This window comes from Lampetra fluviatilis, chromosome 17, assembly GCF_964198595.1.
Source record: "Lampetra fluviatilis chromosome 17, kcLamFluv1.1, whole genome shotgun sequence".
Classification (NCBI taxonomy): Eukaryota; Metazoa; Chordata; class Hyperoartia; order Petromyzontiformes; family Petromyzontidae; genus Lampetra; species Lampetra fluviatilis.
The window spans coordinates 12,287,596-12,310,964 of record NC_136291.1 but is presented as its reverse complement, the minus strand read 5'-3'; the positions used below and the strand labels follow the sequence as shown (position 1 = coordinate 12,310,964).

Genomic DNA, 23,369 nt, shown 5'->3' with positions numbered 1-23,369 from the left:
GATCATAGCTTTGCGGTGCAAATTGCCGTCCCTTTGCCGTACGCCGGCAGCGACAATTGAGACGCGCAAGTGGCGAATACCTCGGTAAATATAGAGCGTTATAACTTTCACAAGAAAGCTAGGAATCATAACGGCAACGGGAAAAAATGTGCTCGCACTCACCCGAGGATACTGGGGGGAACCCTGGGAGGGACGAGTGGCCGGCCATGCCCGGCAGGAGCATGGGAGGCAGGCCGGGGTAGGAGGAAGCGGCTGCAGCAGCGAGGTTCATGGCCTGCATCTGCGAACCGTCGAACCCTCCCTGCTGCTGCTGCTGCGCCGAGGAGATACCGAGCACTTCGTTTGCCTTCTTGATGCGGTCGAACTCCTGCTGCGCCATGAGCTGCCGGACGGTCGAGGGATCCAGGTATTCCTTCTCGCGGTCGAGCTGGCTGCCCACGCTCTCCCGCACCTTGTCGATGTGGGAGATGGCGAACACGTGGTCCCTCACCGTCAGCCGGGGCCCGTACTTGACGCCGCAGACGGTGCACTCCATTTTGGGGCTGTCGTACTCGGGCTGGTCGATGCCGTACTGCTTGGCGAGGCTCAGCTTGGACTTCTTCTCCTTGGCACGGGCGTTCTGGAACCAAACCTGGACCACGCGCTTCGGCAGTCCGATCTCATTGCCGAGGATTTCGCACTCTTGCATGGTCGGCGTGCGATAATCATTGAAGCAGACCTTGAGGACCTTCAACTGCAAGTTGGACATCTGGGTGCGGAAGCGTTTCAAGCCTGGCCTGTCTCCGCTATAAGACATTCCAGATGTCTTCGCTGTTGAGGAACCGCTGTTGCTCTGAACGCTGGGGGAGCCCGGGTCTGCTATGCTGGAGGTCTCGCTGTGATCCACAATGCCTTCGTTGTCATTATCCCGAGCACTGTAGCTCATGCCAGGGCTCACTAGACCTGCCCAGGACCTGTCATCGCTCCCTTGATCGCTGGTCGGAGTGGCTATCGATTGCTGTTGTGCGTCGCCACGTGCCGATGACTTCATGTCACTGAGCAGCCCAGAGTTGCTGTCTGTGTCATTATGTCCCTCGTCTCCTGTGGTGTTGTCTGTGATGGCCGTGTTAATAGAAGAGCAGTCGTCATTGTCGATCTTCCCGTGATCGAAACTCGTGTGAGCAGAAGAAAGAGTTGGACTCTCAATGTCGTCCATGCCCTCGACCTTCACGGACCCGGGGCTGAGGTTCGACCCCGGTGATAAATCGGATGGTTTGTTCAGCATGGATGTTGACTCGTGCGAAGCCATGAAGTCGGACATCATTTTATACGGTTGTGAGGCGCCCAGGTCATGCTGATCCATTGACCCGTCGTCTAACAGTTGCTGCATTTGAGCAGAAGATTCTGCTTCCTGGGAGGACGGCAAAGGGCCGAGGTTGTACCCGGCCCGCTTGGCCTCGTGCCAATGTCGTGAGCGGATGTGGGCCTCGAGCGCCGTTCGTGCTTTGAACAGAGCTCGGCAAAATGGACACCGCCGGTGAACCTGTGCGGGGCCCACGGCCCTGAAATGTCCCTTTCTCTCGCGCGCTCTGGTATTCTGAAACCAGACCTGCACCACGCGTTTCTTCAGCCCGACTTCGTGTGCAATGTGATCCAACATTTTACGAGTAGGATTCGAATCGAGCAGATATTTCTGGTATAATATCTCGAGCTGCTCCGGAGTGATCGTGGTTCTGAGTCGCTTGTCCCTCGGTTGGTCTTCGGAGTTGTTTAAGCTGTTGGTGGACGTGTCAGCATCTCCGAGGCTTCCCCCTGGGTTTTCGTCCAGCTTCCGTTTGAGGGCACCGCTCGCAGACGTTGACAAGGTGGGAGAGGACGCCGACTGGGAGGATGACTGTGCAGAGCTCAGGTTTGTCGTCTGCATAAATTGCCCTCCCATGAGCGGATTCGTCGGGTCAAATAACAGCAGCGGCATGTCAAGTCCCGGCGGCCGCTGGTCGATCAGCTGCGAATGCAAGAAGTGGCCAGGTGGGGCAAGATAATGCAGTCGCTGGTGCTCCTGCCAGAGCTCAAAGCTGGGCAGAACCATCTTGCACTGTTCACACTGGTAGTTCATTGGCAGCTGGGACTGCGATGAGGTTGGCAGTTGAAAAGGGTTTTGGGCAAATGTGGACGACTGGGTCGGTGTTAAAGACTCGGAGGCAGTCTGTGCTGGTCGTTTCAACGGAGGTTGCTGTTGCTGCAATTGCTGAGGCAGGGAAGTTTCTGCTCGCTTTGGTTTCTCTTCTCTTTCTTCTTTGGGTTCAGGATTAACGTGTGGGGCCTTGACCCGAGGTTCAGCCTTCGTCTCTTTGTCTTTTTCTAGCACGTTGGGACTCGGAGGAGTTGCCGATGTTTGACCCGGAGTCCCAGAACTGGATGCGTACTGATGCTGAGATCCTTGATCCACGCCATCAATGGAATCATCTGCCTGACTGTCCAAAGCAGCTTCCTCTTCCTCGTCCCTGTAGCAGTGCCTCTTCTGGTGCGTTATGAGGTCAAAGATGCGCTGAAACACCACCTCGCACTTCTTGCACTGGTAGCTCATGTTCCCCGTGCGGATATACCGTTCACTGCCCGGCTCCTTCCGCTCAACTTGCTCCTTGCCGTCGCCCTGATTCTCGTAATTCTTCCGGGCTTTCTGTCGCGCGTTTTGGAACCAAACAACAATGACGCGCGTCGGAAGGTTCAGCAGCGTCGACAGCTGTTCGATCTCGTCGTCTTTTGGGTACGCGTTTGCATCGAAGAAATCCTGCAAAACTCTCAGCTGATAGTCAGAGAATCGAGTTCTCGAGGAACGTCTGCTGGAAGATTGATCTGATTTTACTGACTCGGGTGTCTGTGGTTGTGACTCCATGATCTTCATCTCCTCCAGTGAGGTCGTGGGAGGATTGCTGAAGTTGTACGGGGAATCTTTGTTTCTCTGTCGCTCCTTGAACAACGTATTTCGGAACCAATGCTTAATGACCTTAGGTGGCAGACCAGACCTTTCGGACATTTCCTGTATCTGCTCATCGCTAGGAGAATTGTTGATATTGAAATGAGCACGCAAGATGCGCAGCTGATCGTCCGTGATTCGTGTGCGTGGCCGTTTGTTCTGCTGCTGCATGAAGTTGGCGTCCAGCTGCTGCTGGTAGAACTGAGCTAGCTCGGCACTCAGAGCCTCCACCGAAGTTGCTGCGGATTGCGAGAGGCCGGGAGGAAGTTGCATGGACTGCATCATGAGAGGAGAGAACAGCGGCATGTCCAGAGGCGGTGGCACAAGGCTGACTTGAGTTTGTGTTGGCTGAGGAGTGGTTGACAGTTGTGGCGCCATAGTAGGAACCTTTGGGGACTGCTGTGGTTGTTGTTGGTGTTGCTGCTGCTGCTGTTGCTGCTGTTGCTGCTGTTGTTGCTGCTGCTGTTGCTGCTGTTGTTGCTGCTGCTGCTGTTGTTGCTGCTGCTGCTGATGTTGGAGCTGCTGTAGAGGTAGAGGAGAAGGAGCAGACAAAGCTGACTGAGGTTGAGGCTGTGGCGGCTGAGGTGGTGGTACCTGCTGCTGCTGCTGCGGCTGCATTTGCGACTGAGGCTGGTGCTGCGATGGGGTCTGCGCTTGGGGCTGCGGCTGTACATTTGCGGGTGGGGGAGGGAGCGGGGGCAGGGCGAGGGGCTCGGAGAGCATCGTCTCCATTGGGTACACCTTGTCGTACGTCTCGCGGTACTGGCTCGCGTATTTCTCCAGGTCGGCGAAGGGCAAAAACTGTCCATGGATGTGCTCCTGGTGGCTCTTGAGGATGAGAATGTGCGAAAAGAGTTTTCCGCACGTCGTGCACTCGAGCCTTTCGAGCGCTTCGCCGTTGTCGCCGTTGCGGCCGCGTCTCTGGGTCCGTCCCCGGTTCTCGTTGAACTGGATCACCAGCTCGAAACCAAAGTTCTCCAGCAGCGCCCGTGTGGCGTTGCCGCGGCAGCCAAACGGGATGCGAGGGGGCGGCATGTTGGAGTCCGAATGGCTCAGCTTTAAAACAGCCCTAATCTCGGATTGCGATCTGGCTTTTGATTCTAAAAACTCTTTGTCGTCCGACTGTTCGTGCCTCTCCTCAGCTTGTTTCAGATTTATTGGCTGAGCGTCATCTTGCGATGAATAATGCATCATCTCGGAATCTTCCTTCAAAATTTGCATCTTATGCTGCTGCTGCTGTTGTTGCTGCTGCTGCAGGTGTTCCAGCTGCCTGTGCTGCTGCTCCAAACACTGCTGTTCAAGATCCTGTTGTTGTTTTTGGTCTTGCTGCATTTGTTGTAGCTGCTGCTGTTGCTGCTGTTGCTGCTTCTGAGCTTGGTGCTTGAGCTCACCCAGCACGGCGCTGGCAGGCCCCTGCATGGCGACCGACGCAGACATGGGCAGCCCGAGGTCGGCGGGGTTGAATTGGAACTCGGTTCCTGGGATGTAAAAGGGCAGCAGGAACTGCTGTTGTTGCTGCAGCTGCAGCAGGGCGTCTGGCGAGAAAGGAAAGTGCGGGAAAAATGCAGGGTTGAAGAGCTGCGACTGCAGCAGGGCCGCCTGCTGCTGAAACTCCAGCTGGGCCTGTGCTTGTGCCTGCAGCTGTGCCTGGGCGTGCGCCGCCTGCAACTGTGCCTGCACCTGCACCTGAAACTGGGCCTGCATATGTGCTTGGGCCTGGGCTTGCATTGTTGACTGCACGGTCTGCTGCTGCTGCTTCTGCTTCATGCTCGATCCCTCAGATGACCGTTTCTTGTTCAGCTCCTTCTGCTCCATGGAGGACGATGAAGAACTTGCAGTGGCGCTGCTGCCGCCGGCGCCGCCGATGTTGCCTCCGCCACCGCCACCGCCGCCGCTGCTCTTGTTTGCGCCGCTGCTGCCGGTAGTGGCGGCGTTTGCCGCACCCCCACCAGTCACGTCAGGCGCGGCCGACTTGCAGGAACTCGCAGTCGTCGCGCTGCCACTGCTGCCCGATCCGCTGCCGCTCGCCGCCTCCAACTTGGCCGCCCTCGCCCGGGTCTGGTGCAGGACCGACCTCATGTGGATCTCCAGCGTTGAGCTCTGACTGTAGGCCACGTTGCAGGTCATGCACTTGTAGGGCTTGTTGTCAATCCCGTTGGCCGGTTCTGACCGCTCGCCTCCGGAGCCGGGGCTCGACGATTCCTGCAGGGCCTTCTTCAGGCGGTGCAGGTGCGAGACGGAGTTGTAGTGCACCAAGAGAATGTTCTTCTGGGTGAAGGACTCTTTGCAGACGGTGCACTTGTACGGCCGCGAGGGGTCCAGAAACTTCTCCATGGCAAAGCTGGTGCACTTGCGGGGAATCACAGCTCGCTTGGCCTCCATCGTGGAGTCCTCCTGGCCGAAGATCCCTCCGTCGCTTCCCGTGGGGCTCTGCTTCCCGTCGGGGTCGCTGTCCTCATCCTTGTCCGCCTCTGCCGGGAGGGAGAGCTCCTCCTCCGTCTCGGGTAGCGACTTGAAGTCGCCGTTGGCGATCTGCAGGCTTCCGCAGAGCTGCTGCACCTGGATGTCGGCCAGCTCCGGGTGGCTGGTCTCCAGGTGCTTGCGCAACGCGGGGATGGAGCGGAAGCTGCGTTGGCAGAGGGCGCACGCGGTGGCGGCGCGGATGACGTGGTACTGCAGGTGCGCCTGTAGCCGCTCGGGCGTCTTGAAGGCGAGGCTGCACTGTGGGCACCGGTGCTTGTAGACGTGCCGGTCGGACACGGGCAACTGCACCCGCTTCGTCACGGAGTCTCCCGCCAAGGAACCTTGCGTCGCGCCCGCAACCCTCGCATTGCTTTGCTGCTCTTCCTTTTTGTCGTCTTTGTTCGTGGTCTGCTCGCCGGACCGCTCCGTGGCATGTTCTGACAATTCGCGCGAGGTGCCAGCCCTCTCGTAGTCTTCCTTATTGCCTGCGGACAGCAGTAGCAGCATCAGCAAAAAAAAAGTTGCACCAGAAATGAAAACTACTGTCTAGTATGAGATCAAGACGAGCTAAAAAACATTGCACATTTTCATAACCAGACTGACCTTACGATACTGGAAACTACATTTATGGCTTCATTTTGTATGCACACACCAAGGTCGTCTCTGTTCATCCCATTAATTTTTCACTACACGAGTCACCTTTTCCATTAGTGACAGTGACTGCATAAAATGACCTCGCATTAAAAATTAATGCAGGTGGACGTGGGAGTAATTGCATTTTAAACTGAGCGATGGATAATGCAGTAGGCAAGTTTGTTTTCAGCGGCTGGTTCCCAAAACATTTTGGTTCCTGTTGCACCCAATTTTCGTTGCTTAATTAGAATGCACAGTATTACAATGTACTCCCATCTTTTTACCTCTCTATGCCAAATTAAACATAAAATTTAATTGGAAAATATTTTAGACAAATTAAAAATTATTGTTAAAAATAATGCAACGTTACGCCGAATTAAATCAAATTAATGTTATTTTCAGACAGAAGGAATACAATTCTCGAGTAAGGTAGATTCAAATTATTAATTCCAATTGTCATTATTTTATTGCAATCTCAGAGCTGCGGTCTTATGAAAAATAAAACCTTGGAGCTATACCCGAGTTTTTGCCTCGGTTTCATTCAAAAATTTGAGGCATTATTTAAAATGCCAATGGCTTTTGTGAGGCTGAACACATTTTTCACAAGTGCGGGGGCCTCTCTCAGAAAAGGGGGGGCGGGGGATGGACACCTTACCCAAGGGTTTTGTCGCGTCCTCAGCAGCGACTCTCACGGTGCTGTTGTGTTGGTGTCCATCGCCCTCCGACGCCCCGGCCGGCAGGAACGCAGAACTCGGTACCATCATCTCCGGTGACGACATCTAAAGGCGCCGAGCGGCAGAAAGCGGCATCGTTAGGGCGGCCGCAGAGAGCCGCTAACCACCGCCGCCACCACCGCCGGGTAGTGAACACCACGTGGTTCCCTCCATTCACCAAAACTTGCAAACCGTCTCCCCCCCCCCTCCGCGCCCCCCCCCCCCTCACGTTATTCTACATCTCCGTGCAATTTCGACGACTTAGCGGACGGCGACAACACAAACCGTCACAGAAATAACACAAACGCCATCGTGCACTAATGGCACAAGTGGCTGTGAGGTGGTGGTGGTGGGGAGGAGAGAAAAAACATCCACCGGCGTGGGACAGCGCGGTTTCACGTAACCGTGCTTGGCTCGCCTTCCCTTCTCTCTCCCCGCCCGCCTCTGCCAGGGCCACGCCGTTTGGCTACGCGCGCTCAATTAGCCGCCTCGCCAAGAAGCAGTGCTCAATGGGGGGACAAGCACATAATGGAGGGCTCTTAATTAAAGGCACACATTAAACATGGAGCCCCTGACACAGCCTCCAGTTCCTGAGCCACATTCTGGAGCCTTTAAACGAGACGATAAAAATTGCTGCTCTGTCAAAAAAAGAAGGCTAATTGTGCTTTAAGGTTATGTGAGAAACTGTGCAAAAGGTGAGCTGCATCGTTTTGACTGTAGCCAGCACGGGGTACATGTGTTACAGAGCTGTTTATTGGAAATTTGACATCCATCACCATGCTTGGACTACAAATGGGTTCTGTTGTTGTTGTAACATTAGCCGATTCAATTTGGGTTTTATGCAATGTCGCTTGTGAATAAATGCAACCATCATCCATTCTCTATCCACACTGCTCAGCCTCCGCGTCTGCGCATCTTTCCTTTTCCGTGGTCCCGTAACTCTTCTTGTCAATTACTTGTTACGCCTTTTGCAGTTTTCACAGCCGATGGCTCAGATTTTTTTGGTCCAAGTTATTATTTTCCTCCCGCAGTTTCTGTCTCTGTGCAATGCCGAGTGTTCAACTTGCGGTTTAATATTCACCCCTTGTGACACCTAAGTTGACAGTGACCGTGTTTCTGGCTCAACGTGCGATGCTGCCCGAGAGTACAGATTGATTTGTCGATGTTTCCACTTCAACACTTAATTCAGCATGCATGGGTTTGGTTGTTTATTTATTTATTTAAAATATGCCCTGGGTTGGTTCTGTTTAGGATTGAATGTGATTTTATCTTCAAAACTCAAACGAAATTGGTTGAATCAAGCGAGTTGTGCATGCAGACCACACGTCCTGATATTCGTTGCAAGTACCGAAAATGCTATTGCAGAAGAATAATCGTGGGTGCTTCATTTTCTCTACTGTTTAATATCGCTGGTATGTAAGCATTAATGCGCTCGATAGTGAGAGATCTACAGGGTGTCCCATAAGTCTGGAATCATCGGGAAAAAGAACTCATTCATATTTCCCTGGTCATTGGATAGGACGTCGAGGGCCTGTGAATGGCCAGCGAGAATCCGCGACCTCACACCGATGGATCTTTAGCTCTTGGGTCACTTGAAGGCGCTGGCCAACACGGAGAAAATTCCGAGTAAACATTTGCGGCAGCGCATTATTGACGCATGTAACACCGTTGCCCCTAATACCGTTTTACCGTGTGCTTGCTGACTGGGTATCTCATCTGGAGTTGTGTATCAGGAACAGATGTGGACACATTGCACACGTTCTGTGAATAAAAGCGCTATTATTGCCTTTTTGTATTATTTTTTCTATGATTCCAGACTTATGGGACACCCTATAGAGCTGAGAATCGGGCTATATTCTCACTTCTACCAAACATCAATGGTGTGCACCCCACAAGGGAGCCCTGCACCTCCCAGTTCGAAACCGGTAGGCACAATATTATAATTATTCTAGAACAGTATATATATAGTTAGCAAATAATAAATGCATGTGTGGGTAGGGGGATGGGTATTTTACTTAAAATATTCACATTTTTTCCGAGCAAATATCAAAAGCAGGAACATTGATTTTCATTCTATGGCACTAAAACTGCGTGAAACATGGGAAGCTGGAATGGGTTTTTCATGTCAATTTTATAAGATTGTGCCATTGACTGCAGTTTATAATCATTGTATTATCTGATTTTGTATTACTTAACTAATAAACGATTGTATAATAAGTTATCACTCTGTTGTTTTATAATCATATTCCTATAATTTAAATGAGATTATAATATGGTATGGGCTATTCATATTAAAATAGCTCAGAATTTAATTTGGGTCTGATTGGACTGGACATAATTGGATCTGGTCAGATCCAGGAAGGGAAGAGTCTGAGCTTCATTGAACTTGCCTAGATCCACGTCTTCCATTAGCTGGTGGAACGGACTTTAAACACGTGTAATCTACAACACGTTGTTTGGTGATACTACGAATGGCAGTGATGCACAAGCACAAATAATAACTCAACACGTCCGTCAATAACACCGTGAGGCCATAAGAGGACAAATATGCAGGAGGCGACGTGAGGGCCAATGGCCCTGCTTAATGGCACATAGACAGAGAGGCCAGGGAGATGAGGATAGCTGGAGAATTCACGACACAAGTGCACCATGCCCCCCCCCCCCTTATTCATCATTCTTCTCCACTCTCTCTGGCTGTGTTTCATGAAGAAGGTCAATTGCCAGGAACTTCACCGGTTTGCATTTCTCTTTGAGGCCACGGTGTTGCTAACGAATGTGTTTGAGTATATTTTTTTTACTCTGCAACATTCATTTTGTTGCCTGGAATGAGCCACTTCTCAAATCAGTAAATGCAGATGAGATCAAAGCACTTAAAAAGACCGTCACTATTTACCTCAGAAAATGTCACGTTTCATTTTATGATCGTGTAGAGTTTCATATTTTTTTTTATTACAGTACAGTATCTGAGTTTTAATTAATCGGATAAAATTTTCATATGTATAAGCAGAGACAATGTTTGCCTACCTTTTCGTCTAATTGGAATTAAACATTTGTATTTACGTGGCAGATGTGTGATGTCAGCAACTCCTAGGAAGCCAACATTGTCCACCGTGTACCCAGATGTTCATCGCTGCTGCCAACAGAAAGCCATCAGCCCGATAGACCGCCTCTGTAAAATATCTTCAATAACAAACGTCTGAACGAACGCTCACGAAACCGCAAACGTAGAAGAGTCTTCAGTGATAACATCGTCGAGATGTCTTCAGTGTAAAAACACGTGAAGACATCCACATGGACGGTGGAATACATTCTGCGGACTTATTGTTTTAGGAGAGAATTTTAATTTATCGAGTTTCGGATATTAAAAATTGAAGACCCTTTGTTTGTAATGGTGTTCTTATAAAGGGGAGCACTTAATAGAAATGGGGAATGTTTATTAAATTATTTGCTGACTCTAATCATTAATATTCATTTTTAATATACTAAGGAGAAAGAGGGTTTGTGAGTGCAGACTTAACAAATCAATGTATAATCCAGGATTAAAGAGCACATTCACATCTGTCCTGGAATTAGGGCAATGCAATATACAGGACCAAACCTCCATCATACTCTATTCTTAATAATCCCTTCTGCTACTATTATGGTATACTGCTGTGACCTTGGATGTCACCAAAATGAAAATAGAAATATTGGCTAATAGCTAATATTAATACGTCTAAAATGGAAAACAGAACTCAATAAACACAACGGGAATTGCTATATATAACACACACCACATATACACAAGTACTATATATGTAAATAAGAATAAACACACATACACGCCACATATATATGTACATAAGATATGACTATGTACCGCACTGAGATATATTCAATAGGAAACCATCCCAATAAAACACTGAACCTTTGTTCCACCCCAAACAAATGTTGTTTAAAAAAGAATGTAAGCAACGTGCATACCACTGCTTTGATGGCAGCAGTTTAACTCGCTGTAACTTCACAGAGGCCCTCTGGTATCCTCATACACTGTTGGGGATCGTGCGATTAGCAGGCACCTATTAAGGGTTGTGTGCCGCACACGGGAGCTTGGCAGCGCCACGGTGTCGAGATGTTAACTACCTCGCTGAGTATACAGGAGGTCATGGGTTCAATCCCAATCTTGACGCCTGCTGTATATTTGGAGTTTGAAAAGTCCTCCCCGTGGTCGCGTGTATTTTTCTGCGGGTCCTTGGGATTTTCCCTCCACACTTAGAAACACGCGTTTAAGAGTTTTTGGCTATAACTTACCACGTGCGAATCGACTTCGTTGAGCTAGCATTTGTGCTTGCCAGGTTACTTCTGAAAAACAGCTAATAACTCAGTGGGCCTTACCTGGAAAAATAAAAATGTTTCGTTAAGTTTACACCACCCTGGGGAACTCATTTTGGGTTGAGTTGGCATGGAGTGAGATACAGGCCGGGCCTGGATATCAAATCGGCTTTTGTGATGACAACGTCCAGGGGTTGAACTTAAGTCATGGGAAGTGAAATGCAGCATAAACATATATACACACGTATATATACGCACGGAGAGTCGTCGTGTAGCGGTTAGCACGCTGAGCTTTGAACCTGGAGACCTGAATTTGATTCCCGCTCATGGCTCCCAACACCAGTGACGATTATCTGAACCGGTCCTGAGCTTCTCCTTGGGACCGGTTCTTTAAAACAGTTTCTTGTGCTTAGTTTGTTGTCCTTCACCCCGCACCTCCGATTAGCACGGTTGGCTACGTACGGTGCGAAAGAAGTTCAACGTACATAGGAATCGATCCTGGGCCTCCCCTAGGTCGACTCAGTCTCAAATAGGTACCTGGTGCGAGGTGCGAACATGCCCACTGGGGAGACAAAGGGGGCCGCGCGTGGTGCTGACCATCCACCTACTTGTTTCCCGTGCAGACCTACATAGGTGCTCGCTAACAGCACTTGCCCCAACAGTCTATTAAGGCTATACGGGGGTTCTATGTATTTTTACACGAACATATATGCCACTATACTGCTGTATAATATAAAGAACCTGGAATCAAGTCGAACAAAATACAGTGCTACAACATCCAAGTTTGTTTTTGTTTTTTCTCTGCAAGATCTGCATGCATAAAGCACTAAATGCACAGTAATTAACTTCACATTCAGTGATTTAGCAGGTAACAGTTACTTCAAATCATTTTAGCGGCATCCAGAGGGTCTCATTCGGATATAAGAGTTGCTTCTTGGGTTTTTTTTTTAATCGAGCGAAACCTCATTTACAAAATCATCCTCCAAAAAGACAGGGGTGAGTAACCGGGTGGACAGAGCAAAAAAAAAGGAATGTAGTATTTATGATAAACCTCTTAGCTGTACGGCGGTAATCCTCACAGGAAAGATAACATCGTAAAATGAATCAGTCATATATAAATTTTGACAATTTGCTGAATTTACACAAAGGTAATGGCATCACGAGGGCGATAACTTGTGTACAGATTAAGCAACTTAAAGGCACCTTGATGAGAAGGGAATCGTAAAACGGCTCGCCGGCTTGGCCGCCGGTGCGCTCCCCATCGCTGATGCGGTTAAAAAGAGCCACATATGGTACATAATAGCTTTTTAATAAATGTCCTTGGCCGGCAGCGTGATGAGCCTCGGCCCTCGGTCCTGAAATGGCGCCTGTTGCCATGGTGCGGAGTGGGACGGGAGGCAGTGGCAGCACCTGCCTGCAGCCACGAGGGTGTTGGGGCGTTGGGGCGTTCGGCGCGTCGACGGCAGCCATCGCTCGTCGCTGCGGAGAGACGTGGCCGGTCTGCCGGGTCTCGTCCCCTCCCTTAGCACCCCACCACACTTCGCTCACCACCCCCTCCCCCCGCTGACAACGCCCTGACGTGGTGGGAATGCTGCGCCCGTTGACCAGAAATGAAGGCGGTCGGCTCGGTCGGTGAGTCTCACAGAGATTCGGCAACGATGCGAGCCGACTGAGAGATCGAGAGGCCTGGGCAGCACTGCAGTTCTGAGTGGTCGTGTTCACGTGTTCACGGCGTTTCAGCATCATCTTATTGCGTGCATGGTTTGCCTCACAGGTAAGCCATGCTCTCAAAGGAATTGGCCAAACATCCTAAGTAAGTATATTCTATCGTGTATAGATTATGATTACCTTTCCTGAGGAACAATAGGTAATGTTTATGAAAATGTTAATTTTTTTATTGGAACGTCTGCATCTTTGACCTATTGGTGTTTACGCTGCACCTTCTCATCACGTGTAATTATCCCAACCTTGCGACGTTTAAAAAAAGCCACCCTAGCACAAGCCATGCATCGGCAGGTGCCATCATTGTGAAACAGCAGAGGCATTTGCGAGAAAAAAAATAACCCCGCAGTACGAACCTTGAAAACAAATGGGGGAGGTGGGTGGGTGGGTGGGCGGGCGGGCGGGGAGGACCAATTGCGCCAGAAGATAACCCGGAGTAATTTTAGAAACGCAAAAAGAGCAAACACAGGTAAAAAAGAAAAACATCACCGATGCAATGATCTTGTCGACGCAGTCCGGGGCGACATTGTGCAGATGGGTGAGGTGCAGCTGCAGATGAACTTTGCTCCCGAGCAGGTCCTGGCAGAGTGGGCAGCGTAGCGCGGGTTGCACCGAGTGCTGAGACACCACATGCACGCGGATGCGCGCCGCGTCGCCGCTCTGGTACGTGCAGTACGGACACTGGAACACCTGCGCCAAACGCGCGGCAAGGTTCACCGCATGGAGAGAGTGGGGGGGGCAGGAGGGGGGAAAGAGATAGGTAAATAATTAAATAGAAAATAAACGCAGGAAATACGTTCAGCGGCGCTTGCTGCATCGCGGCGGAGCACAAAACAAATCCACACACCAAAAAAATGACTGGAGGTATTTTTAGATATTTCAATTGCAGCCGCATTTTATTTTGACTCCCTGTCACGATTGTGATGGATTTCGTGGTGGTTTAGTGACACAAATGCTGTGAAATTGTGGGACGGAAAAAGTGACTAGCCCCAGGCACATCTTTAGATTGTGCGCTGGTATGTATCTATATAGGGTAGAGGTAGAAACGCAGCCCTCAGATTTGGAGGTAGCTTGCTCTAGAGGGTATTTTGCCTACTCTTCCACATTGAATATATGTATACAAATATTTACACGCTGAGTGAAATGGGTATTTTTTTGTACTTTTGCTTAAATAAGTAAAATACTTTTGAGATTACGTACCATTGAAACGTTCAACGTTTTCACAACAGCATTAAAAAAAACGACGCTTTTCATTCCTACCTCCATGTACCACGGCGATCGTTTCTGCGCAAGCACAAAGACCGGATGTTTTGCCTCGGCCACTCTCGACATTTGTATGTCTTGATGCGGTCGCAGTCGATGAGCAAGGTACAAGCACGTTCACCCGCGGGAGAAACGGTTATCAGCAAATGTCACTGGCTGCGTATGTGCAGCATAGACATGCACGCGGGGGCGGAGCGGTGGCGCAGTGGTTTAGCGCGTCGCGCTGTAAAACAAGCGACGTCAGGGCCGACTGGTCGCGGGTTCTCTATCAACCTGCAATGACCTGGTGAAGTACGGTCATATAACTGCAATGGCCGACATGGCAAGGATAAGGCTCCATCTAACAGTGGAGAGAAAGTATTGCCTTAGTTTAATTAGCATTTGTCTCTGTTTGGTCGCCCTGGGAATTCCACATTCCTATGACAGGAGAAATATATCCATACGACAACCAACACAGAATCCCCGTAAATGCGTGATCGTTTTTCACCCTAAGGAGATGCAAATAATGCAGCATAGACATACAGTGTGGCAAAACTATAGTTTTGAGGCATAACGGCAGAAATATATGCCACGTCAGCCACAGCCTCACCAAAGTCTAATCCTCCTGGCAGCCTTGAATGTGCTTCGTATGATTTAGGTTATATTATAACCTCTTCAATGAGGCCAAACCTGAAAAGTCAAGGCCTTACCAGAATCAGCACCTTTTGATCTGTATTATTATTGTGCCAAAATCATCTATCACGTGAGTAACATCACTCAATCACAACCCTCTATTATATACGCTGTATGGGTGTGTCACAGTCCTAGACCACACATACTGCAATTAGCACGGTTGGCTAAGTCCTGTGCGAAAGAAGTTCAACGTACATACATACTTCTACGATATTTTTTATATCAAATCTACCACAAATTACTAATTCAGCCACGCAAAAAAAATCTAACCTCTAAAGATAGACTTTTCTAGAAACAATCTGGCTCTACACAAGGCCGTCTAGAGCGATGCGTCTTGCTTTCACGTTCAGGCTCGGTGTGTGTGTACACATGAGCAATGCAAAAGCAAAATCTGTTGGCGCTATATCATTTGGACATCTAGCAAATTAAAATAAGGACATGCCTTTCCTGTTTCATTTATGAGCCCTCACAGTCAAATTCGTTAATCCATTCACTTGATTGAAACAACTGTAAGTTGCACAGTGGATATTACTGGAAGGAACCTCCTGGTTACACCAGCCCACAGGGGATTATCGTGTCCGTCCGTCCTGCACCCAAAAATGGGAGGGGTGGGGCTGAGTGGAGAGGGGAGGGTGGGGAGGGGCTGGGTGGGGAGGGGCTGGGTGGAGAGGGTGGGGAGGGGCTGGGTGGGGGGTGGGAGGGGTGGGGCTGGGTGGGGAGGGGCTGGTCACCCCGTGGTGATCTTATAAAACTCAACCTATAACCTACTCACGCCGACTTGTGCCCGCCCTCACAGTCGGCCATATTTACGGAATACACCATGCCGCCGTTGACCCTGGCCATTGATCGAGCAACCCAACGTTCCTACCAGTTCCCTCCGCAGGAATGTGTTGTACAACTTCCTCCAATACGAGCTCACTTTTTGCCTTCTTGTGGTAAGGGCGCCACGGTGGCGAGATGTTGACTACCTCGCCTGGTATGCAGGAGGTTGTGGTTTCGATCCCGACCCTGGCACCTGCTGTATATTTGTTGTTTGCGTGTCTATCTCTCTCTCCTCGCGGTTGCGTGGATTTTTCTCCGGGTCCTCCGGTTTTTCCCTCCACATTGAGAATCAACATCGCGCGTTCAGAGTATTTGTCTGCTATACATTTCGACGTGATAAGCTACTTCGTTGAGCTATAATTTATGTGAGCCAGGTTGCTTCTGAAAAATAGCCACACGGCTCAGTGGGCTTTACCTGTTGATATAAAACTAGTAAACAGTAATAGTTACCGAATTCTTAAACGTCCACATTAAGCACGAACATGAAAATCGGCAACGGACACAACGGCGTTCGGGCATGGCACTGGGGCCCAGCACCCTTTGTAATCCATGGTGACTTTGAGAGTTGCTCACCAACAACAACACTTGCTCCAAAGGTCTATGAGGCTAAAATGGGGTTGTTGTTTTTTTTACACAAGGAGGCCCAGATCAGGTCCAGGTATAAATTGGCAGTGGTTTGGTGACGAATCAAACTCAGGGTACTTGTCACTAAACAACTGCTCCCCCATACAAAGACCCCCCCCCCCACCGTGTAGCCTTCACAGGCTTTTGGAGCAAGTGCTGTTGGCCGGCAGGGCACACGAGGGGGTGGATGGCCAGCAACACGCCTGGCCGCCTTTGTCTCCCCAGTGGCGATGTTGACACAATGCACCACTTGATCATTTGAGGCCGAGTCGACCTAGGGGAGGCCCAGGACTGGTTCAGATATAGTCACCTATACACACGCTCCCCCATACCCACACACACTAACACAATTGGTTTCATTGCTAAGAAGTGAGAAACTATACTGAAGCTGAAATGAGGAGCGAACCTGTGAACACACAGCATGAGCTTCATTCCATTTCCGTGGAAAGTTTATTTTTTAATGGCATTGCTGTATTTTAAGAGCATTGCTGCTGCTTTCAGAAATACCGAGGTCGTTTTCAATTGTGTATTGCACTTCGAGATGAGAGATTAGATCTTTCGTGTATTTGACTGGAAAAATCTGCCATTGTTCCCAATGTTGATAATCCACAAATCCAGAGATTCGCCTTCTCCTCCGTCCACCTTGAAGAACAGCAAAAGTGTTCTTGCCAATTGTCATTGTGCAGAGTGTCTATTAAGCGGATAAGTCTCTTGATGTCACGCATGGACCGAGTGATAGGGATGTCCTTAAGTCTTCCTGCCGACCCCCAGATGCCACTCTGCCAATTGTTATTCCTCTTGTGTGTCCTTGCAGACTCGTGCCAACACTCCGATTAGGGAGTTGTAATCAAATTCCGCTGTTGTCGTGATTCATATTTTGCCTTTGGGTTCGGCCATTCGTGGTAGCTGTGGCAAGGATGTTGGCATCACAACTACCTACATGGCCTAACCCAAAACAAATACGGATCATTATATTGGCTACAAAAAAAACCGACATTTTAAATTAAGCACGGTTGTCCTTCTATTCAACAGCTGGTGGAGGTGTAAACGCAATAGGGGTTTTAACAAGGTTAGCGCCGTGAATGCCGCAGTAAGCCACGATACAGAGAGGAGACTCTGGCAGGCCAATTATTTACTTCTGCAGACACAATGAGGTTGTATCAGCAAGCACGAATACACAGCTCGAATGTGAACGCAGATGCCAGGTAATTTCTGCAGCAAATCTTCCTCTGAACATTCCCACACGGACATTAATGAGTGACTGGCTGCGGCCATCATGATGAGCCTGCGTTTCTCTGTGATCAGCAAACCTCCACATTCGGGGGTCACCGTCGTATGGTGGACATCAAACGGGAGCAACCTCGCACTCAGGCGCGGTCATGAGTGACCAAATCCAGAACCGAAATCGCGGCCGCCACAGGTGCGAGTGTAACTGACAGCTGGATTGCTTCAATTGTGCGGGCTGCATTGGGCAGCGTGTGCTCCTCAGCGGCCTTGCCGACCTTTCGGAGCCGGCTACGTTCGTCCACACCGTTCCGAAGCCTCGTGAAACAACGTCCGTTTCCCCGGCTCGCCCGTAACAAACAACAACAACAACCCGCGTGTACGCACACCGCTAAATGTATTTATAATTACCGCTGCGCTTCACGAGGGAAGGAATAAACGGCGCTCATTAGCGCCGCATAGAAACACGCGGGACAAAAAAAACCCACCGCTGGCAATTAGAAATGCACACCAACCTCACGCTTCCACAGCCAAACTGCGGAAACCTTTCCCGATGAAAACGACGCCACATTTGGCAGCGATAAAAAAGGCAGCAATCACACCCATGTGTGTGTGTGCACGTGGGGTGGCACCAGCGACCGCTGACACCGCACCTGCTGCTGTTGCTGCTGCTGGTCAGGCTTGCCGCCGCCGCCGTCTTCCGTAGCTTTGGCTCGTTTTGGTGCGACGCTTTTGTCCTCATCCCCGTCGGCTGGCACCCGTTTCCCCGCTGCAACTCTGCCGCTCGCATCTTTGGTTCCATCCCCAGCACCTGAGGCGGGGGCAGACACCAAGCACGTGACACGCTGCAATATGTGTACTGTACGCTCGTTGAACTTCATTCGCACCGTACGTAGGCAATCACGATCATCGGAGGTGCGGGCGGAGGAAGGACAAACCAAACGCAAAAATCACTTCTTAGGAAATTAGTTTTCAGTCTAAAATCTATGCCAGCCTTTGGGTCTCTGTGCGATGAGTCTATGGGTCTCTGTGCGATGAGTCTATGGGTTTCTATGTATATTTGTATGTTGAACTTCTTTCACACCGTACATAGCCAAGCACTCTAATCAGAGGTGTGGGGGAAGAACAACAAACTAAACACAAAAAGTAGTTCTAAAGAAGTGAGTTTTCAATCTCATGATTTAAAAGTACAAATCTCCAGTGGCTTCCGAATATCGGAAGGAAAAGCGTTCCAGATGGCCGCAGAGGCCCATCTGAAAGCGCACGATGCAGTGACCGGCTTTGTGTGTTTTTGTTAAAATCATTATTTAATTATTGTTAATTTTTTTCATCGTATTCTAGTTTCATTAAGTTCCATCACATGGAAGCGTTGTGCTCGGGATAGCCTGTGTGGGGTGGAGTGGTTCTGTGATACGTGGTCATTTATGGCATTATTTTGTATCTGCTTGTATTACCATTTTAAGGAGTCTGAAAATATTAAAATAAACATCCGGCACGCCTTGATACAAAGCGATGCTTGATACATGGTGATTTGATCGTGATGTTTAAATTACCCCATGCAGACTAAGGTTTTTTTTTACTTGAACGTCTTCTCCACACACGAATACCATTGAACCGTTTTGCCTATGGCAGCAGCCACAAAAAGGCCCCACTATTTTACACGAGGACCCAAATATGTACAAGGTTATCTTGTTTTGCCCTACAAAGCACACACCCTCTTATAACTGCGGGACGAGGGTATGCATACCGCCGTCAAACATTAAACTGCAATTTCAAAAACGCTCGCGCACTGTCAAATTAACTTGGGTGCACAATCACCACCATTTTCTGGTAGTTAGTGTGGGAATGCTCTGGAAGGCATGTGCATAGCTAACAACACACACACAAGTGGTCCCAAATCCTCGCCGCTATGACATCATCGGAATATTGATATCGTCGAGGAAGGCTACTCAATTATTTTCTCACAAACGTTATAATATTGCAGCGTGTAGCAAATTAAAACACGTGAATTGATGCGTGGATGTAACCCCCCCCAACCTCGTGCTGCTTAAAGAAATACTACACGATTTATAATACATTTTTTTTAAAAGAGAAACGTGGGGGGAGGGGGGGAGAAACCCAATTATATAAACTAAAACAGCCTTTTTATTAATAACACCACATTGTACTGTCCTTGACAGTGCTTCAACGGAGGCTTTCAAAGTGCAAGTGGGAGCGGTGCAGAGTTTGCAGTTTTATGTTGAGTAAATTAATCCCTACAATGCCATTACAGCGCCGCAGCAGTTACACAGCCACCGCCATTAATTACCCATGTCTGTGGAGTGAGCAGTTTGCTCCTCAGGCAGTGAAAATTATCTGCTTTTCCAAAACGATCAGCCACTGTGGTTTTGCCTTGAGTCAGCACGTCCGCAAGCCCACCAATTCCTGCATCCAAACAGTGTTGTCTTTTTTAAAGAGCCCTGAACATGAATTTAATAATGTATTTATTTTCTTACCTAATTCATGTCTTTTTTTATGCAGCCTAAATGGAGGCTGCTTCTGCACGGGATGCATTTCAGAGATGCTGAGTTGCAGTTTTCTTTTTATAGAGGGGGGGAATCAAAGGAATTAAAATGAAGCTGAGGAATTGGAGTCATCCTCGTGTATAAAACGATTGCTAAATTGCGTTTCCTTGCCTAGCATCATTTCAAATCACTTGTATTGTTACTAAACAAATTACACTAATTGCATGGCGGTACACTGTTGCACTGTTGTACTGATAGTGCAGAGTTAAAAAAAAATAATTAGACAATTGGTTGCTTTTGTACCCACAGGAGCACCCTGGGGATGGTCGTGTTTATAGCTTCAAACCAAATGTACGGAATTGATTTTATTCTTTCTACATTAAGAGTACGCACCGGAGCTTTCGGCGCAAGAGCGAATCTCCGCGCGCGGACAGCGTCCACGGACAGGTTATGGTTAAACGCACGCACTGCCGCCCCGACAAACGAGAGGAGCCCGCGCCATGCAATTGGTTATCGGATTAATCAATTAATGAGCAAGACAGCTGTTGAGGTTACTTTCAAATCAAATTAAAGACATATAAAACAAAGTCCACTTCAAATCAGCTAGTTTACTTTGCTGATTAACCCATATGGGGGGCTGGGGGGCGCAAGGTTTGTCTGAGTAAACACATAATTAATATTATTCAGTCAATGTATCTCATTGAAAGTTCTTTGACATCAAACAACATAAACGCATTTCTGTTTCAAAATGTACCAAACTTCAAATAAAAAAATCTGAGCAATTAAAGCGAATTACAGAGCAAAACTATCTGCTCGCGATTTCATATTTACTACCACCGCTCTAATTACATGCAAATAAAGGACCAAGACACCCCCCACATGCTAATGAAAAACACAAGATGAAAGTAAGACAGAACCAATGGGCAAGTCTTAAAAGATGAGTCAGACAGAAAAGCATTTAATTGCTGGCTGAACATACACTGGGCTCATTACACAGCTCAGGAAGAGGCTCCGCGGCCTCCGATCGATGCTATTCCCTCTCCGCCGCCCGCGGCGATGCATGCCCCGCGGCACCAGACACCGCATGCCCTAGCTTAATCATCAATTATACATTCGCACCAGCCCTCCGACACATTGTAATTCCAACCTGCTGATTAACATCTGACGAGGGCTGCTTTTATGGGAAGAGACAGGCGAACTTCTCCGGCGCTGGACCCCACACACGGCCGTGTGGAATGCACGACTCGCGCGCGCGCAAACGCAAGGACGCGCGCACGGCTCCTGCGATGGCCCAGCTGCTGCTGCTGGTGCGTGAGCCTCGCATCCCGCTGCCCGCTGATTGATCGGCGTGTGTGGCTGAGCCCAAACGACCGACCGCCTGCGTTGGTGTCGGGGGCCCCCCGCCCCGGTATCCATTGATGGCATCTTGTAAGCTGTTGTACAATTTTTTTTTTACCGTCGGTAAATGCAGGATTTATTTAAAAATAAAAAGTCAGGTCAAAGTTCCGACATGCTCAAACGAGCATTGGCTGGTGCTAATTTCGACTGGCAACTTTGAGTTCGTCGAGGAAATTCCACATTCCAATAACGGGGGGGGAGGGGCGAGTCTATCCATCAGACATAAATGGTATTTATTTTATTGACCTCAGAGCAATTATGGGATGAATAGACCCACAATTGGGATGTGAACCCACAAGCTTCTACGTAGGACAGACATCACATATGTCATCAACATATCCCCGTGCTCTTTTGATCACGGGGCAGCGCTTACATCAGTGGTCCTGAATGAGTGGAAACTCCACACAGACATGACAGGGACCAGTATCTTCACAGCATGGCCAACCTTTGTTGACTAAAGATGACGAGGCAATCACCCAGCGTTGCTCACTTCCACGATCCTACCGAGGTCGATGGCTTCTGATGACCCGAGCCATGATTATGAGTCACGGTGTCACGGTTGGGAACATGCTACCACAGCAAAAGTAAACGTGAGCGTAAGAAGAGTGGCAGAGGCTCCCGGTCATGAGAGCTCAAATCCTGATCACGGCTGACTCGGCGGCTCATCGCTCTCCCCTCCCCGCCCGCCCGCCCGCCGAGGTCTGTAGAGTGAGTACCGTCTGGTTGGATGCCAATAGTTGAATGCCCATGAAGAGACCGTATCCACCTTGATAATGTGGACCTTTCACCACTGGTTCATGGAAATCCATGGCAATGAGTCCTATCTGACGTTAATTTAAGCCGGTATTAATGTTAGCCTTTGTGGTATACATTTAGACATGATATGTGTGTACCTCGTTCTTGTTTTTAATGAAAAAAAATTTAACACGTATTAAAATGTCCAATTTCCAAGCAAGAGCTTTTTTTTCTTTCATTCCTTTTCAATTTCTCATCTCAAATAATCTCTTGATATTACGCAACCGTCACTCAACACTCCCCACCCACACAATCCACCAAAAGGAGACCTTTGCTGTAAAATATCCTTTTTTGTTGCTGTGACTTCACACGTAGCAGCAACCTCTCTGCCCCAGCTTGGGAAACCCTACCCAGTGCGGATTGTGCTTTTGGAGAATGTCCTGCTGCCAAGCCTGTTATGGTCCACCTGCGTTGAGTGCCAACTGTGTGCGGTGCACGAGCCTCACTCATTCTATGCAAGTGGGGAAAAGGATCTCCCTCGAGTTGGAGAGAGGTAACCGGGGTCGTGAAGTTGGCGACTTGTCCACCGGAACGTGTCGCAGGGGTAGAATAAAAATTCGTATGCCCTTTGAGGCGGGGAACATTTTATCTTACTGCGGAGTTTCGATTATGTTATTCTATTAAAAGCTGACGATGGATAAAAAAAAAATACAGATTCATCAGCAGTTTGTCCTGTTGAGCAGGACACGTGGCTTCCTTCGCTGCCAGAGCAGACGATCTCCGCTATACAAATTACATACAACGCGAAATTACAGTGGTCAGCACAGAATGGCTTCAGGGAGAAGCCTCATTGGACTATTATTCGGTGTTTTTCTCTCGTTTATATGTCTCTGCCAGCGTGGTGAGGTATGACCAAACAATCCCTGCGATGTGGGGAGGCTGTCTTCCAACAGTGGATCGACAAAGCGCTGTACACGTACGCACACACAGTACTTTATCAATGCACCGGTTACACATGGATACATGACTTTTTACAGGCTTTACAAAGAGTAAGCTTGATGCATCAGTACGAGCATTGTGTAATGATGGCAGCGCTTTCAAGTGAGGCCTTAACTTCAATCATTAGTTTTAAGTGTTATGAAATGCCATTTAGATTTCTTTTATTATTACTCGGATCCAAAAATTTGTTTTCAATAAATCATAACTCTCTCCGAATGGCAACTTGTTTTTGATATGGATTATATTTCATTATGTTGCCAAGGTTTGCGATTTTTCTAAATAAAAACCACACACACACAGATTAACAGACTAAATCAGCATTTTTGTAAA

General features: G+C 48.7%; 1 protein-coding gene across 1 annotated transcript in view; it reads right to left on the bottom strand.

The window, feature by feature from the left end:
• Window positions 1–23,369, bottom strand: part of LOC144936944 (zinc finger homeobox protein 3-like) — a 194,550-nt gene that overhangs the window by 5,060 nt on the left and 166,121 nt on the right. The window contains exons 6-9 of the mRNA XM_078864187.1: window positions 18,057–18,214; window positions 13,288–13,488; window positions 6,708–6,831; window positions 163–5,904 (exon numbers count right to left, since the gene is read on the bottom strand). Of these exons, the coding sequence (XP_078720313.1) occupies window positions 163–5,904; window positions 6,708–6,831; window positions 13,288–13,488; window positions 18,057–18,214 (6,225 nt within the window). The remainder of the gene's footprint in view (window positions 1–162; window positions 5,905–6,707; window positions 6,832–13,287; window positions 13,489–18,056; window positions 18,215–23,369) is intronic.